At 44.2% G+C, this 15,763-nt stretch overlaps 1 protein-coding gene across 2 annotated transcripts; it reads right to left on the bottom strand.

Moving 5' to 3' along the window:
* Positions 1 to 792: 792 nt before the first annotated feature.
* On the bottom strand, positions 793 to 15,438 carry SARNP (SAP domain containing ribonucleoprotein). Of its 2 annotated transcripts, XM_083881141.1 has the most exons (12): positions 15,374 to 15,438; positions 13,216 to 13,315; positions 11,509 to 11,555; positions 9,917 to 9,987; positions 8,575 to 8,626; positions 7,850 to 7,923; positions 6,548 to 6,576; positions 6,360 to 6,385; positions 4,888 to 4,956; positions 3,842 to 3,922; positions 2,772 to 2,842; positions 795 to 1,880 (listed from the first exon to the last, which is right to left on the bottom strand). In XM_083881141.1, exons 1-11 carry the CDS (start codon positions 15,407 to 15,409, stop codon positions 2,801 to 2,803), a joined length of 627 nt encoding a protein of 208 aa, XP_083737267.1. In that variant the 5' UTR covers positions 15,410 to 15,438; the 3' UTR covers positions 795 to 1,880; positions 2,772 to 2,800. The 2 variants fall into 2 exon arrangements, with proteins under 2 accessions (XP_083737268.1, XP_083737267.1); XM_083881142.1 differs by lacking the exon at positions 4,888 to 4,956 and having other exon boundaries at positions 793 to 1,880.
* Positions 15,439 to 15,763: the final 325 nt, after the last annotated feature.

The following is a 15,763-nucleotide window of genomic DNA, read 5'->3' as shown; positions in this document are numbered from 1 at the left end:
ACAGCAGCCCCCGGAGCGTCCCCCGGGCGGCGGCGACATCGGCCTTAATGAACGCAATTAACGGGGTTAATTAACGCGGCCGAGGGGCCTGGCCGAGCTCCACCCGCCCGGCCCGGAGCCACCGCCAGGGAGGGGACACGGGGGGGACAGCGAGGGGACACAGGGGACACGGGGGTGGCACTGGGGGGACAGTGGGGAGACAGTGGGGTCACAGTGGGGTGACAGGGGACAGTGGGGAACAGCAGGGGACAGTGAGGGGATAGAGGGGACAGCAGGGTGGCACTGGGGGGACAGTGAGGGGACACAGGGGACACTGGGGGGACAGTGGAGGGACAGTGGAGGGACAGAGGGGTGGCACTGGGGTGGCAGTTGGGGACACTGGGGTGGCCCTGGGGGGACAGCGGGGGACAGTGAAGGGACAGCAGGGGTGGCACTGGGGGGACAGTGGGGGGACAGTGGGGATGGCAGGGGGACAGAGGGGTGGCACTGGGGGGACAGTGAGGGGACAGCAGGGGACAGGGGGGTGGCACTGGGGTGACATTAAAGAGGGGACAGCGGGGTGGCACTGGGGGACACTGAGCTGGCCCTGGAGAGACAGGAGGGTGGCACTGGGGTGACATTGAAGTGGCCCTGAGGGGACAGTGGGGACACAGAGGGGACACTGGGGTGGCCCTGGGGAGGAAAACATGGAAAACCCAAAGAAAAACTTGGATTTAACACCAGGAATTCCTGAATAAACCTCAAGAACTCCTGGATAAACTCAAGAAAACCTGGAAAACCTCAAGAAAACCTGGATTTAACACCAGGAAATCCTGGATAAACTCAGGAATCCCCGGATAAACCCCTTGGAAAACTCAGAAATTCCTGGAAAAGCTCAGGAATTCCTGGATAAACTCAGGAAAACCACAGAAATTCCTGGATAAACTCAGGAAAACCTTGAGAAAACCCGGATTAAAGCTCAGGAATCCCTGGAAAAGCTCAGCAGAAATTCCAGGGAATTTCCCACAACTCCAAGCCCCTGGAAAAGGAATTCCTTGGAAAATCCTTGGAAAAGGGGAAGTTTTTTTATTATTATTGGGAAATCTGGGATGTGAGAGGCAGAGCCCGACCCTTCTGAGGGAAAAACCGGGGGAGTAGAAAAAAATAAATGGGAATATAAAACCTGGCAGTGGCTGGAACACCAGGAAAAACTGGGGAAAAACTGGGAAAATTTGGGGGGAAATAAATGGGAAAAAAGGGAAAAAAAGGGGGAAAAAGGGGGAAAAAAAAGGGGAAAAATAAAAAAGGGGAAAAATAAAAAAGGGAAAAATAAAAGAGGGAAAAATAAAAAAGGGAAAAATAAAAAAAGGGGAAAAATAAAAAAGGGGAAAAATAAAAAGGGGAAAATAAAAAGGGGAAAAATAAAGGGGAAAAACCGTGAAAAAATGGGAAAAAATGTGGAAAAAATGGGAAAAATTGTGGAAAAAATGGGAAAAAACAGGAAAAAATGGAAAAAAAAAAAAAAAAAAAAAGGAAAAATTAGGAAAAAATGAGAAAAAAATGGGGAAAATTGGGAAAAAAACTGGGAATGAGGGAGGAGCCAGGGAGGCACCAGGACACGAGGATTTCCCTGGATCCTGAGGATTTTTGGGATGGGAAGGAGAATCCTGGGATTTCCTGGAGTCTCTGAGGTTCCCAAGGGTGGGAAACATTCAAGGAAAAAGAGGAGAATTCCCAAAAAAATAGAAATTTTTCTCTTGGCCTGGGAATGGCCCCAGAATTCCAGGACTGGCCTTTGCTGCTCCCAAAGCTCCGGGAGGAGATTCCCCAAATTCCCGCCGGGAATTCCAAATCCTGGAGCTCAAAGTCTTCAACAGGGGAAGGGTTCAGGCAAAGCACACCTGGAAATGAAAGAAATCCCTGAGAAACTCCAAAATTCCTGGAAATAAAACCCCAAAATTCCTGGAAAATGAGCCCCAAAATCCCTGGAAAAACAACTCAAAAATCCCTGGAAAAACAACTCAAAATTCCGGGAAAAACAACCCCAAAATCCCTGGGAAATGAGCTCTGAAACATCTGGAAAAACAACCCCAAAATTCCTGGAAAAATAATTCTAAAATCCCTGGAAAAACAACCCCTAAATTCCTGGAAAAAGCAACCCCCAAAATCTTTGGAAAAACAGCCCCAAAATCCCTGGAAAAACAACCCAAAATCCCTGGAAAAACAACCACAAATTCCCTGGAAAAACAACCACAAATCCCTGGAAAAACAGCCCCAAAATCCCTGAAAAACAACCCCCAAATATTTGGAAAAACAACCCCAAAATCCCTGGAAATTGAGCCCCAAAATTTCTGGAAAAATGAGTCCAAAATCCCTGAAAAAACAGCCCCAAAATCCCTGGAAAAAACAACCCCAAAATTCCTGGAAAAACAGCTCCAAAATCCCTGGAAAAATAATTCTAAAATCCCTGGAAAATAAGCCCAAAATCCCTGGAAAAACAACCCCAAATCCATGGAAAAACAACCCAAAAATCACTGAAAAAACAACCCCGAAATCCCTGAAAAAACAATCCCAAAATCCTTGGAAAATTCCCAATATTTTGGGAATTCTACCAGGATTTAGGAATTCCCACCCTCCTCTTTTTCCCCTTGATTTTTTTTTTTTTGGGGGGGCAGAAAAAAAATTTCAAAAACCTTGGAATAGCAAAACCCACCAAGGAAAGGAAAAAATTCCTGGAAATTCCTGGAAATTCCATGGAAAAATTTGGGAATGAAGGAAAATGAGATCCTGACCTGAGGAGAGTTTGGAGCTCTGGAGGGGCTCAGACGATCCCAAACCTTTCCGCCCTTTTCCGCTTCTTTGCCTGGATTTGGGAAGGGAAAAAAGAGGGAAAATTGTGGGATTTGTGAGGGAAAATCCTGGGAAAAATTGGGGAAAAAATTGGGGAAAAATCCTGGGAATTTGTGAGGAAAGATTGTGGAATTTGTGGGGGAAAATCCCGGGAATTTTGGTCCCAAATCCTGGAAATTTCTGACTCCAAATCCCAGAATTTTGGCCCCAAATCCCAGGAATTCCCAGCCCCAAATCCCAGGAATTTTGGCCCCAAATCTTGGGAATTCTCGTCCCAAATCCAGAGAATTTTGGCCCCAAATCTGGGAATTTTTGGCCCCAAAATCTGGGAATTCCAGCCCCATATCCCAGCCCCAAATCCTGGGAATTTTGGCCCCAAATCCCGGGAATTCCTGACTCCAAATCCCGGGAATTCTGGTCCCTAATTCCGGGAATTTTGGCCTCAAATCTTGGGAATTTTGGCCCCAAATCCCGGGAATTCCTGGCCCCAAATCCCGGGAATTTTCGTCCCAAATCCGGAGAATTTTAGCCCCAAATCTGGGAATTTTTGGCCCCAAAATCTGGGAATTCCAGCCCCATATCCCAGCCCCAAATCTGGGAATTTTGGCCCCAAATCCCAGGAATTGTCAGCCCCAAACCCCAGAAACTTTGGCCCCAAATCCCGGGAATTTTCATTCCAAATCCTGGGAATTTTGGCCCCAAATCCCGAGAATTCTGGTCCGTAATTCTGGGAATTTTGGCCCCAAATCCTGGGAATTCCTGACCCCAAATGCCAGAAACTTTGGCCCCAAATCTTGGGAATTTTGGTCCCAAATCCCAGGAATTTCTGACCCCAAATCTTGGGAATTTTCATCCCAAATCCCGGGAATTCTGGTCCCTAATTCCAGGAATTTTGGCCTGAAATCTTGGGAATTTTGGCTCCAAATCCTGGGAATTCCTGACCCCAAATCCTGGAATTTTTGACCCCAAATTCCCAGAATTTTGTCCCCAAATCCTGGAATTTTGTCCCCACCTCGGAATCCTCGGCGGCTCCGGCCCCGGTGACGATCCCAAACCTTTCCTTCCTCTTCTTCAGCTTCTCGTCCTCCTCACTCTGGGAATGGGAATGTTGGGAAAAATCAAAATTCCCCCAAAAAAAACCACAATTCCCAAAAAAAACCCCATTTCCCAAAAATCCCAATTCTCAAAAATTTCAACCCTCAAAACCCCCCAAAATTTCTTAAAAATCAAAATTCTCCCCCCAAAAAACCACAATTCCCAAAAACCCCCAAAATTCCTTAAAAATCAAAATTTCCTTAAAAAAACCCACAATTTTTAAAAAATCCCAATTCCCAAAATTCCCCAAAAAACCCTGAAATTCCCAAAAAACCCCAAAATTCAAAAGAAAAATTCCCAAAATTCCTCCCAAAAAACCCCAAAATTCCCAGAAAAACCCCAAATTCCCAGAAAAAACCCCAAAATTCCCAGAAAAAACCCCAAATTCCCAAAAAAACCCCAAAATTCCCAAAAAAAAACCCCCAAAATTCTCAACCCCCAAAATTCCTGAAAAACTTCCAAATTCTCAACCCAAAAAAATTCCTGAAAAACCCCAAAAATTCTCAAAAAAACCCCCCAAAATTCCAAAAAAACCCCCCCAAATTCCCCCCAAAATTCCAAACTCCCCCAAAAAATCCCAATTCCCAAAAATCCCAATGCCCAAAATTCCCCAAAAAACCCTGAAAATCCCAAAAAACCCCAAAATTAAAAAAAAAATTCTCCCCAAAAAACACCAAAATTCTTGAAAAACCCCCCAAAATTCCCAAAAAACCCCCCAAAATTCCCAGAAAAAAACCCCAAAATTCTCAACCCCCAAAATTCCTGAAAAACCTCCAAATTCTCAACCCAAAAAATTCCCGAAAAACCCCAAAAATTCTCAAAAAAAACCCCCAAAATTCAAAAAAAACCCCCAAATTCCCAAAAAACCCCCTTTTTTTTGGGATTTTTGGGATAATCCAGAGGTGGGGAAGGTTCCCTGACATTCCCAGAATTCCCAAAATTCCCAAATTTCCCAATTCTCACCTTTTTGGAGAGGGAGGAGACGTTGAGGCCGAACCTTTGGGCCCTTTCCTTGAGCTTTTCCAGGTTTATCTGGGAAAAGGGAAACTTGGGAATTTTTTTGGGGATTTTTGGGATATTTGGGAATTCCAAAGGGGGAAAAATTCTGGGAGAAAAACCTGGAAAATTCCTCCCAGTGTTGAGATCCCAAAAAAAATCCCCCAGAGTTTGAGGATTTCAACCCAAAGTCCAGCTGGAATCCCAAAATTCCAACTATTTATCCCAAAAATTCCAGCTAAGATCCCAAAATTCCAGCCCAAATCCCAAAATTCCCACTTTTTATCCCAAAAATTCCAATCCAGTTCCCAAAATTCCAGCTGAGATCCCAGAATTTCCACTTTTTATCCCAAAAATTCCAGCCCAGTTCCCAAAATTCCAGCTGAGATCCCAAAAATTCCAACTGAGATCCCAAAAATTCCAACTGAGATCCCAAAAATTCCAGCTGAAATCCCAAAATTCCAACTCCTTATCCCAAAATTCCAACTGGGATCCCCAAAATTTCCACTCTTTATCCCAAAATTCCAACTGAGATCCCAAAATTCACACTTTTTATCCCAAAAATTCCAGCTGAGATCCAAAATTTCCACTTTTTATCCCAAAAATTCCAGTCCAGTTCTCAAAATTTCAGCTGAGATCCCAAAATTCCCACTCCTTATCCTGAAATTTCCATCTGGGATCCCAAAATTCCAGCCCAATTCCCAAAATATCAGGTCTGATCCCAAAATTTCCAGCCCAGTTCCCAAAATTCCAGCTGAGATCCCAAAATTTCCACTTTTTATCCCAAAAATTCCAGCCCAGTTCCCAAAATTCCAGCTGAGATCCCAAAATTCCAACTCCTTATCCCAAAAATTCCAGCCCAGTTCCCAAAATTCCAGCTGAGATCCCAAAATTCCAACTCCTTATCCCAAAAATTCCAGCCCAGTTCCCAAAATTCCAGCTGAGATCTCAAAAATTCCAGCTGAAATCCCAAAATTCATTCTCCTTATCCCAAAATTCCAACTGGGATCCCCAAAATTTCCACTCTTTATCCCAAAATTCCAACTGAGATCCCAAAATTCACACTTTTTATCCCAAAAATTCCAGCTGAGATCCAAAATTTCCACTTTTTATCCCAAAAATTCCAGTCCAGTTCTCAAAATTTCAGCTGAGATCCCAAAATTCCCACTCCTTATCCTGAAATTTCCATCTGGGATCCCAAAATTCCAGCCCAATTCCCAAAATATCAGGTCTGATCCCAAAATTTCCAGCCCAGTTCCCAAAATTCCAGCTGAGAACCCAAAATTCCCACTTTTTATCCCAAAAATTCCAGCTCAGATCCCGAAATTCCACTGGAATTCCCCAAATTCCAGCTCAGACCCCAAAATTCCACCTCAATTCCCAAAATTCCATTGGAATTCCCCAAAATTCCACCCCAGAATTCCCATTTTTTTCCTCACCGTGGGTTTGGAGTCTCCTGAGAGCCCTGGGGAGAGGAGGAAAAAATTCCTGTCAGGAATTCACCAAAATTCCCAAATTTCAGCCTGGAAATCCCAAAATTTCTGCCCCAAATTTCCCCAAAATTCCTTCCCTGAATTCCCCAAATTCCAGCCCTGAATTCCCAAAATTTCCAGTTTTCTTCCCTCACCTTTTGTGGGAATTGTGGCCAAACCGAACCTGTGGGAATAAAAATTTAAAAAAAGGGAATTAGAGCTGGAAAATTTGGGAATTTTGGGAATTTAGGGTGGAATTTTGGGAATTGGGGCTGGAATTTTGGGAATTAGGGGCAAAAATCCCCCAAAATTCCTCAAAAAATCCTCCAAAATCCCTCAAAATTCCCCAAAAAAAATCCCCAAATCCTCCCAGAACTCCCAAAATCCCTGAAATTTCCCCCAGAATTCCCAAAATTCCCAAAAAATGCCCATAAAATCCAAATAAACCCCTCAAAATTCCAAAAAAAATCCTCCAAAATCCCTCAAAATTCCCCAAAACCACCAAAATTCCCAAATTTTCCCCCCAAATTCCCAAAAAATCCCCATAAAATCCCCCAAAACCCCATAAAATCCCTCAGGATCCCCCAAAATTCCACAAATTTTCCCCAAAATTCCCAATTTTACCCCCAAATTCTTCCCAGAATTTCCAAAATTCCTCCAAAACTCCCCAAAAAACCCCCCATAAAATCCCCCAAAATTCCCAAATTTACCCTGAAAATTCCCAAAATTCCCCCCAGAATTCCCAAAATTCCTGAATTTCCCCCAAAATCCCCTGAACAATCCCCAGAATTTCCAAAATTCCCCCAAAAAATCCCCCAAAAATCCCCCAAAATTCCCAATTTTTATCCTGAGAATTCCCAGAATTCCCAAAATTCTCGAATTTCCCCCCAAAACTCCCCCAAAACTCCCAAAAAAATCCCCCAAATTTCCCCAAAAATCCCTCAGGACCCCCCAAAACTCCCCAAAATTCCTGAATTTTTCCCAAAATTCCCAATTTTACCCCCAAAATCCCCAAAATTCTCCCCAGAATTTCCAAAATTCCCCCAAAACTCCCCCAAAAATCCCCAAAAATGCCCCAAAATTCCCAATTTTACCCTGAGAATTCCCAAAATTCCCCCCAGAATTCCCAAAATTCCTGAATTTTCCCCCAAAATCCCCAGAACAATCCCCAGAATTTCCAAAATTTCCTCAAAACTCTCTCAAAAATCCCCCAAAAATCCCAATTTTACCCTGAGAATTCCCAGAATTCCCAAAATTCTTGAATTTCCCCCCAAAAATCCCTCAAATTTCCCCAAAAAATCCCCAAAAACCCCCCAAAATTCCCAAAAAAATCCCCCAAAATTCCTCCAAAATCCCTCAGGATCCCTCGAAATTCCCCAAAATTCCTGAATTTTCCCCAAAATTCCCAGTTTTCCCCCCAAATTCCCAATTTCTCACCAAAATTCCCAATTTCTCACCTGGCTGCCCTGGCGGCCTTTTTGCTCTCGAGGCTCACGGGGACATTGAACCTCTCGGCCCTTTTCTGCATCCTCTGGAAAAAATGGGAAATTTGGGGATTTTCAGGGAAAAATTGGGGGGTTTCAGAGGGAAATTGGGATTTTATAGAGGAAAATTGGAGGTTTTCAGAGAAAAAATGGGATTTTTCGGGGAAAATTGGGATTTTACAGAAAAAAATGGGGGGTTTTAGGGAAAATTTGGGAATTTCCAGAGGAAAAAATTGGGATTTTTCAGGAAAAATGGGAATTTACAGAAGAAAATTGGGGTTTTCCAGGGGAAAATCAGGGATTTTTTAGAGAAAATGGGGATTTTCCAGCAAAAAATGGGGATCCTCAGAGAAAAACTGGGATTTTACAGAGGACAACAGGAATTTTCCAGTGAAATGGGGATTTTCCCAGTGAAAAATAGAGATTTTCCAGGGAAATTTGGGGTTTTTCAGGGAAAATGATGTTTTTCCAAGGGAAATGGGAAAAAAGGGGGGGAATTTCTTCCTAAAATCAAAAAAAAAATCCCCCAAATTCCCTTTTTTTCTGGCATTTCCCTGTTCCAAAGTGCTCCAACCTGACCTGGAAAATTCCCCCGAAAAATTTCCTGGAAAATCCCAAAAAAAACCCAAAAAAACCAAAAAAAACAAAAACCAAACCTGGAAGGTCCTGAAAATTTGGAAATCAGGGAATTTTTTTACCTCCATCTGGGAGATTTCTGAGGAGATTTTCACCACTTTCTTCTCTTGGATCCTGAAAAAAAAAAAATGGAAAAAATTTGGGAAAAGTCAATTTGGATTCATTTAGGAAAGAATTCCAAGGGGGGAAGTTGGGAATGGCCCCAAAAAATTTGGAATGGGAAGAAAAATCAAAAAATTTGGAGGTTCCCAAATCCCAGAATCCAGATTTTCCTTTGGGAATTCTCAGTTTTCCTTTGGGAATTTTCTGCAGGAGAATATTCCCTGATTTCCTGTGGGAATTTCTTGTTTTCTTAAAGGAATTCCCAGTTTTCTTTGGGAGAGAATTCTCTGTTTTCCCAAATCCAGGGAATCCAAACCCCAGAAAATCTCAGATCCACAAAATTCCAGCCCCAGGAATCCCAAATCCATGAAATCCCAAATCCAGGAATTTCCAACCCCCTCCAGAATCCAAAATCCACAAAATTCCAGCCCCAGAAATCCCAAATCCAGGAAATTCCAGCCCCAAGAATCTCAAATCCAGGAAATTCCAAATCCACAAAATTTCAGTCCCAGGAATCTCAAATCCAGGGAATCTTCTCACTCCAAGGAATTCCAAATCCACAAAATCCAAACCCCACAAAATCCCAAATCCACAAAATTCCAGCCCCAGGAATCCCAAATCCAGGAAATCCCAAATCCACAGAAATCCCAAATCCAGGGAATCTTCTCATTCCGAGGAATCCCAAATCCAGGAAATCCCAAATCCAGGAAATCCCAAAATCCATGAAATCCTAACCCCAGGAATCCCAAATCCATGAAATCCCAAATCCAGGGAATCTTCTCACTCCAAGGAATCCAAATCCACAAAACCCCAAATCCAGGGAATCCCCAAATCCAGGAATTTCCAACCCCCTCCAGAATCCAAAATCCACAAAATTCCAACCCCAGGGATTCCAAATCCAGGGAATCCTAAATCCAGGGAATCCCAAATCTACAAAATCCCAAGAATCCTAAATCCACAAAATTCCAACCCCAGGAACCCCAAATCCATAAAATCCCAATCCCAGAGATCCCAAATACAGGGAACCCCAAATCCATGAAATCCCAAATCCAGGAATCCCAAATCCAGGGAATCCCAACCCCAAAAATCCCAAATCCATGAAATCCCAAATCCAGAAATCCCAAAAATCCCAAATCCAGGAATTCCCAATCCAGGGAACCTCAACCCCACAGAATCCCAATCCCAGGGAATCCCAATCCCAGAAAATCCCAATCCCAGAGATCCCAAATCCACAAAATCCCATCCCAGGGCTCCCCAGTTCCCCATTCCCGGGGATTTTTGGGAATTTTTGGGAATTCTCACACGTCGGGAGATTTCACTGGAGCCTCTTCCTGAACCTTCACGGGCGGCTCCGGGGCCTTGGGCTCCTCCTCCTGGAAATCCAAGGAAAAACAGGGAAAATCAGGGAAAAATCCATGGAAAAATCCAGGGGAAAATCAGAGGAAATTCATGGAAAATCCAGGGAAAAATCCAGGGAAAACCCCCAGAAAATCCATAGAAAAATCCATGGAAAAATCCATGGAAATATCCAAGGAAAATCCAGGGAGAATCCATTAAATCCATGGGAAAAAACAGGGGGGAAAAAAAAGGGGAAAAAAAAAGGCGGGAAAAAAAGGGCGGGAAAAAAAGGGCGGGAAAAAAAGGGCGGGAAAATCCGAGGAAATCCATCAAATCCAGGGAAATTCAGGGAAAATTATTGGAATTCCATGGAAAAAATCCAGGGGAAAAAACCATCAAATTCGTGAAAAAAATCCATAGAAATATCCAAAGAAAATCTATGAGAAAATTCAGAGAGAATTCATTAAATCCATGGAAAAATCCATGGGAAAATATCTGGGAAATCCACAGGAAAAATCACGGGAAAAAATATCAAATTAATGGAAAAATCCAGGAAATTCATGGAAAAAAAACCATCAAAAACATGGAAAACCCAGAGGAAAAACAGAGGAAATTAATGGAAAAATTAATGGAATTCCATGGAAAAATCCAGAGGAAAATCCAGAGAAAAAATGTCAAATCCATGGAAAATCTATGTGAAATACAGGAGAAAAATCCATGGGAAAAATCCATGGGAAAAATATCAAATCCAGGGAAATCCAAGGAAAATTAATGGAATTTCAGGGAATTTCATGGAAAATCCAGGGAAATCCAGGAAATTCCATGGAAAAATCCAGGGGAAAATCCAGGGGAGAATTCATTTAATCCATGGAAAAAATCCATGGGAAATCCAGGGGAATTCACAGAATTCCAGAGAATTTCATGGAAAACCCTGGGAAAAACCATCAAATCCATGGAAAATCCAGGGAAATATCCAGAGAAAATCCAGGGAAAAAATCCAGGGAAGAATTCATTAAATCCATGGAAAAATCCATCAAATCCATGGAAAATCCAGGGAAATCTATGGGAAAATCCATTAAAACCATGAAAAAAATGCATGGAAAATCCATGGAAATATCCAGAGAAAATCCATGGGAAAAATCCAGGCAGGATTCATTAAATCCATGGAAAATCCATGGGAAAAAAACATGGAACATCCATGGAAATAAATCCACGGAAAATCCATGGAAATATCCATGAGAAAATTCATTAAACCCATGGGAAAATCCATGGGAAAAACCAGGAAAAATCCATGGAAAAATCCATGCAAAAATTAATTAAATCCGTGGAAAAATCCAGAGAAAATCTATGGGAAAATTCATTAAATCCATGGAAAAATCTATGGACAATCCCCCACCCCAAATTCCCAAGATCTGAATCATCCCAAGCACCAAATCCAGCGGATTTAACCCCAAAAAATGATGGAAAAACAGTTAAAATTCCCCATGGGGTTGGAATGTTGCCTCATTCCCACAAAAATCCTTTGGAAAATCGGGATTTTTCCCAAAAATTCCCACCTCAATCTCCTCTCCCAGCACGTCCTCCTCGTTGGGCTCCTCCTCAGCTGGAAACGGAAAACAGGGAAAGGTCAGAGCAGAGAAAATTCCTGAGGGAATCCCAGAAAAATCAGGATTTTGGGAGGAATTCCGGGTAGGAATTCCAAGGGATTTGGGGGGAATTCGAGGCGGGAATTCCATAGTTTTTTTGGGAATTTTGGAGAAATTCCATGTAGGAATATTAGGAAATTTGGGAGGAATTCCAGCTGGGAATCCCAGGGGATTTTTTTGAAGAATCCCAGGGAATTTTTGGGATTTGGGAGGAATTCCAAGTGGGAATTCCTGGGAATTTTCAAGGAATTTCAGGTGAGAATTTTAGGGGATTTGGGACGAATTCCAGGGGATTTTCAAGGAATTCCAGGTGGGAGTTCCACGGTTTTTTACGAAATTTTGGAAGAATTCCAGGGGATTTTTGGAGAAATTCCAGCTGGGAATTCCAAGGGATTTTGGGATTAATTCCAGCAGGAATTTCAGAGAATTTTGAGAGGAATCCTAGGTGAAAAATTCCAGGGGATTCTGGAGAAATTCCAGCTGGGAATTCCAGGGAATTTTGGGAGGAATTCCAGGGAATTTTGGGAGGAATTCCAGGTGGGAATTCCAGGGAATTTTTGAGGAATTCCAGTGGGAATTCCAGAGAATTTTGGGAGGAATCCCAGGGCATTTTGGGGATTTTTGAGGAATTCCAGGTGGGAATTCCAGGAGGTTTTGGGAAGAATTCCAGGAGATTTTGGGAGGAATTCAAGGTGGGAATTTTAGGGAATTTTGGGACAAATCACAGGGAATTTTGGGGATTTGGAAGGAATTCCAGGTGGGAATTCCAGGGAATTTTGGGAGGAATTTCAGGGAATTTTTGAGGAATTCCAGGTGGGAATCCCAGGGGATTTTGGGAGAAATACCAGGTGAAAATTCCATGGGATTTGGAACTAATTCCAGGTGGGAGTTCCAGGGAATTTTGGGAGGAATTCCAGCTGGGAATTCCAGGGGATTTTGGGATTAATTCCAGCTGTGAATCCCAGGTGATTTCAGGAAATTTTTGAGGAATTCCAGGTGGGAATCCCATGGTTTTTTGGGAGGAATCCTGTGATTTTTTGGGAGGAATCCCATGGGTTTTTTGGGAGGAATCTCATGGGTTTTTGGGAGGAATCCTGTGATTTTTTGGGAGGAATCCCGTGATTTTTTGGGAGGAATCCCGTGATTTTTTGGGAGGAATCCCATGGTTTTTTGGGAGGAATCCCATGGTTTTTTGGGAGGAATCCCATGGGTTTTTTGGGAGGAATCCCATGGGTTTTTTGGGAGGAATCCCATGGGTTTTTTGGGAGGAATCCTGTGATTTTTTGGGAGGAATCCCGTGATTTTTTGGGAGGAATCCCATGGGTTTTTTGGGAGGAATCCCGTGGTTTTTTGGGAGGAATCCCATGGGTTTTTTGGGAGGAATCCCATGATTTTTTTGGGAGGAATTCCATGGTTTTTGGGGAGGAATCCCATGGGGTTTTGGGAGGAATCCCGTGATTTTTTGGGAGGAATCCCGTGATTTTTTGGGAGGAATTCCATGGTTTTTGGGGAGGAATCCCATGGGTTTTTTGGGAGGAATCCTGTGATTTTTTGGGAGGAATCCCATGGTTTTTTGGGAGGAATGCCATGGTTTTTAGGGGATTTAGGAGCTCTCACCGTGCTCCTCCAGGTAGGCCTGGAGCCGATGGATCAGATCCTGTTTGTTGCCTTTGGTCTCCAGCCCCCGGGCCAGGCACTCCTGCTTCAGCTCCGCCAGCTGCCAACACAAAAATCCAGGGATTTTGGGGAAAAATATGAGAATTTGGAGGTAAAAAATAAGAGGATTTGGGATGTAAAAGTCTAGGAATTTGGGAGTAAAAAATCGGGAAATTTGGGGATGAAAATCTGGGAATTCGGGAGGAAAATCTGAGGATTTCGGATATAAAAATCTGAGAATTCGGATTAAAAATCTGTGAATTCGGGGATCAAAATGTGGGAATTTGGAATATAAAAATGTGGGAATTTGGGGATATAAAAATCTGGGAATTCGGGGATAAAAGTACAGGAATTTGGAATATAAAACCCCAGGAATTTGGGAATTAAAATCCAGGAATTTGGGGATGAAAATCGGGGAAATTTGGGATATAAAAATATGGGAATTGGGGGATAAAAATCTGAGGATTCAGGGAAAAAAAATCTGGGAATTTGGGGATAAAAAATCTGGGAATTTGGGGATAAAAAACTGGGAATTTGGGGATAAAAAACCCCAGTAAATTTGGGGATAAAAAACTGGGAATTTGGGGTAAAAATCTGGGAATTCGGGATTAAAAACCCAGAATTTGGCAATAAAACATCTGAGAATTTGGGGAATTAAACAGCCCAGGGATTCAGGAATTAAAATCCAGGAATTTGGAGATAAAAATCTGGGAATTTGGGGATAAAAAAAAAATCTGAGAATTTGGGAGATAAAAATTCGGAAATTTGGGGATAAAAAATCTGGGAATAGAGGATAAAAATCTGGGAATTTGGGAGAAAAAAATCCGGGAATTTAGGGATAAAAAAATCCGGGAATTTAGGGATAAAAAATCCGGAAATTTGGGGATAAAAAATCCGGGAATTTGGGGATAAAAAATCCGGGAATTTGGGGATTAAAAATCCGTGAATTTGGGATATAAAAATCTGGGAATTTGGGAGATTAAAAAAAAAATGAGAATTTGGGGATAAAAATTTGGGAATTCAGGATGAAAACCTGAGCATTTCGGATATAAAAATCATCCCGGGGGAATCATCCCGACCCCTCCAAGGGGCCCCGGAGCTTCGGTTCCCTCTCGGTCCCGGTTCCTCCAGAATCTCCGGTTCCCCTCCAGCCCGGGGCTCCTGGAGCTCTCTCGGGTCTTCCAAATCCTTCCCGGGTCCTTCTCAGTCCTGGTTCCCCCTGGAGCCCTCCCGGGTCCCGGTTCTGCCCGCGTTGCCCTCAAAGCTCCTTTAGAGCCCCCTGAGCCCCTCAAAACTCCTTTAGAGCTCCCTCAGAATCCGCTCAGAGCACTCGGAACTCCCTCAGAGCTCCCCAGAGTCCCTCAAAGCCCCTCAGAGCAATCGGAGCTCCCTCAAAGCTCCGTGAACCCCTCAGAGCCCCCTCAGAACCCTTCGAGTTCCTTTAGAGCTCCCTCGGAGCTCCCTAAATCCCCCAGAGCCCCCTCAAAGCCTCCCAAAGCCCCTCAGAAATCCCTGAATCCCTCAGAGCTCCTTCAGAGCCCCCTGAACCCCTCAGAGCTCCCCAGAGCCCACTCAGAACCCACCCTTCGAGCTCCTTTAGAGCTCCCTCAGAGCTCCCTGAATCCCTCAATGAATTCCCCTCAGAGCTCCCCAGAGCCCCTCAAAGCCCCCACAAACCCTCAGAGCTACTTTAGAGCTCCTCAGAGCTCCCCAAAACCCTCAGAACTCCCCAGAATCCCTCAGAGCCCCCTCAAAGCCCCTCAGAAGTCCCTGAATCCCTCAGAGCCCCCTCAGAGTTCTCTCAGAGCCCCCTCAAAGCCCCTCAGAGTCCCTTTAGAGCTTCTTTAGAGCTCCCCAAAGCCCCTCAGAGACCCCACAAAGCTCCCTGAATCTCCCTCAGAACCCCCTGAATCTCTCAGAGCCCCCTGAGCCCCCTCAGAACTCCCACAGCCCCCTCAGAGCCGCCAACCCCGTTTCCCGCCGTTCCCCGTGCGCTCTCTCAGTGCCAGCCGCTCTGTCCGCGCTCCCCCCGCGGGCTGTCCCGGTTGCCGGGCTCTGTCCGCGCTCTCCCCGCGGTTCCCTTAGACTTTCCCAGCCCCGTTCCCGCTGCCGGCGGCACCTTCAGCTTGTGCAGCTCCACCGGCTCCGCCGCCATCTTGTCACCCCCGCCACCGGCCCCGCCCCTCTCGGCGGTCCGACCAATCAGCGCCGCGCGTCCTCCGCCGTCCCGCCCAAATCCGCCCCTCGCCATTGGCCAGCGCTGCCGGTAAGACCCGCCTCTGATTGGCCTGTCGGGCGCAGCGGGGGGCGCGGCGATATTGATTGACGTGAAGATGAACCAATGGGAGTAGGAAGATGCTGAGGAGAGGCCAATGGGAAGAGAGGGCGGGAAACGCGGGTGAGGGCAGGACCGGAGCGGGGTCATTGAGGGACTCGGGTGTAATTAATTATTGTTAATTGTCTCATTCCATTAAGCTATTAATTTTTAAACCATTACCGTACAGAGTTA

Source organism: Zosterops lateralis, assembly GCF_965231275.1.
Source record: "Zosterops lateralis genome assembly, chromosome: 32".
NCBI lineage: Eukaryota > Metazoa > Chordata > Aves > Passeriformes > Zosteropidae > Zosterops > Zosterops lateralis.
This window is presented reverse-complemented; position numbering and strand designations above follow the sequence as displayed.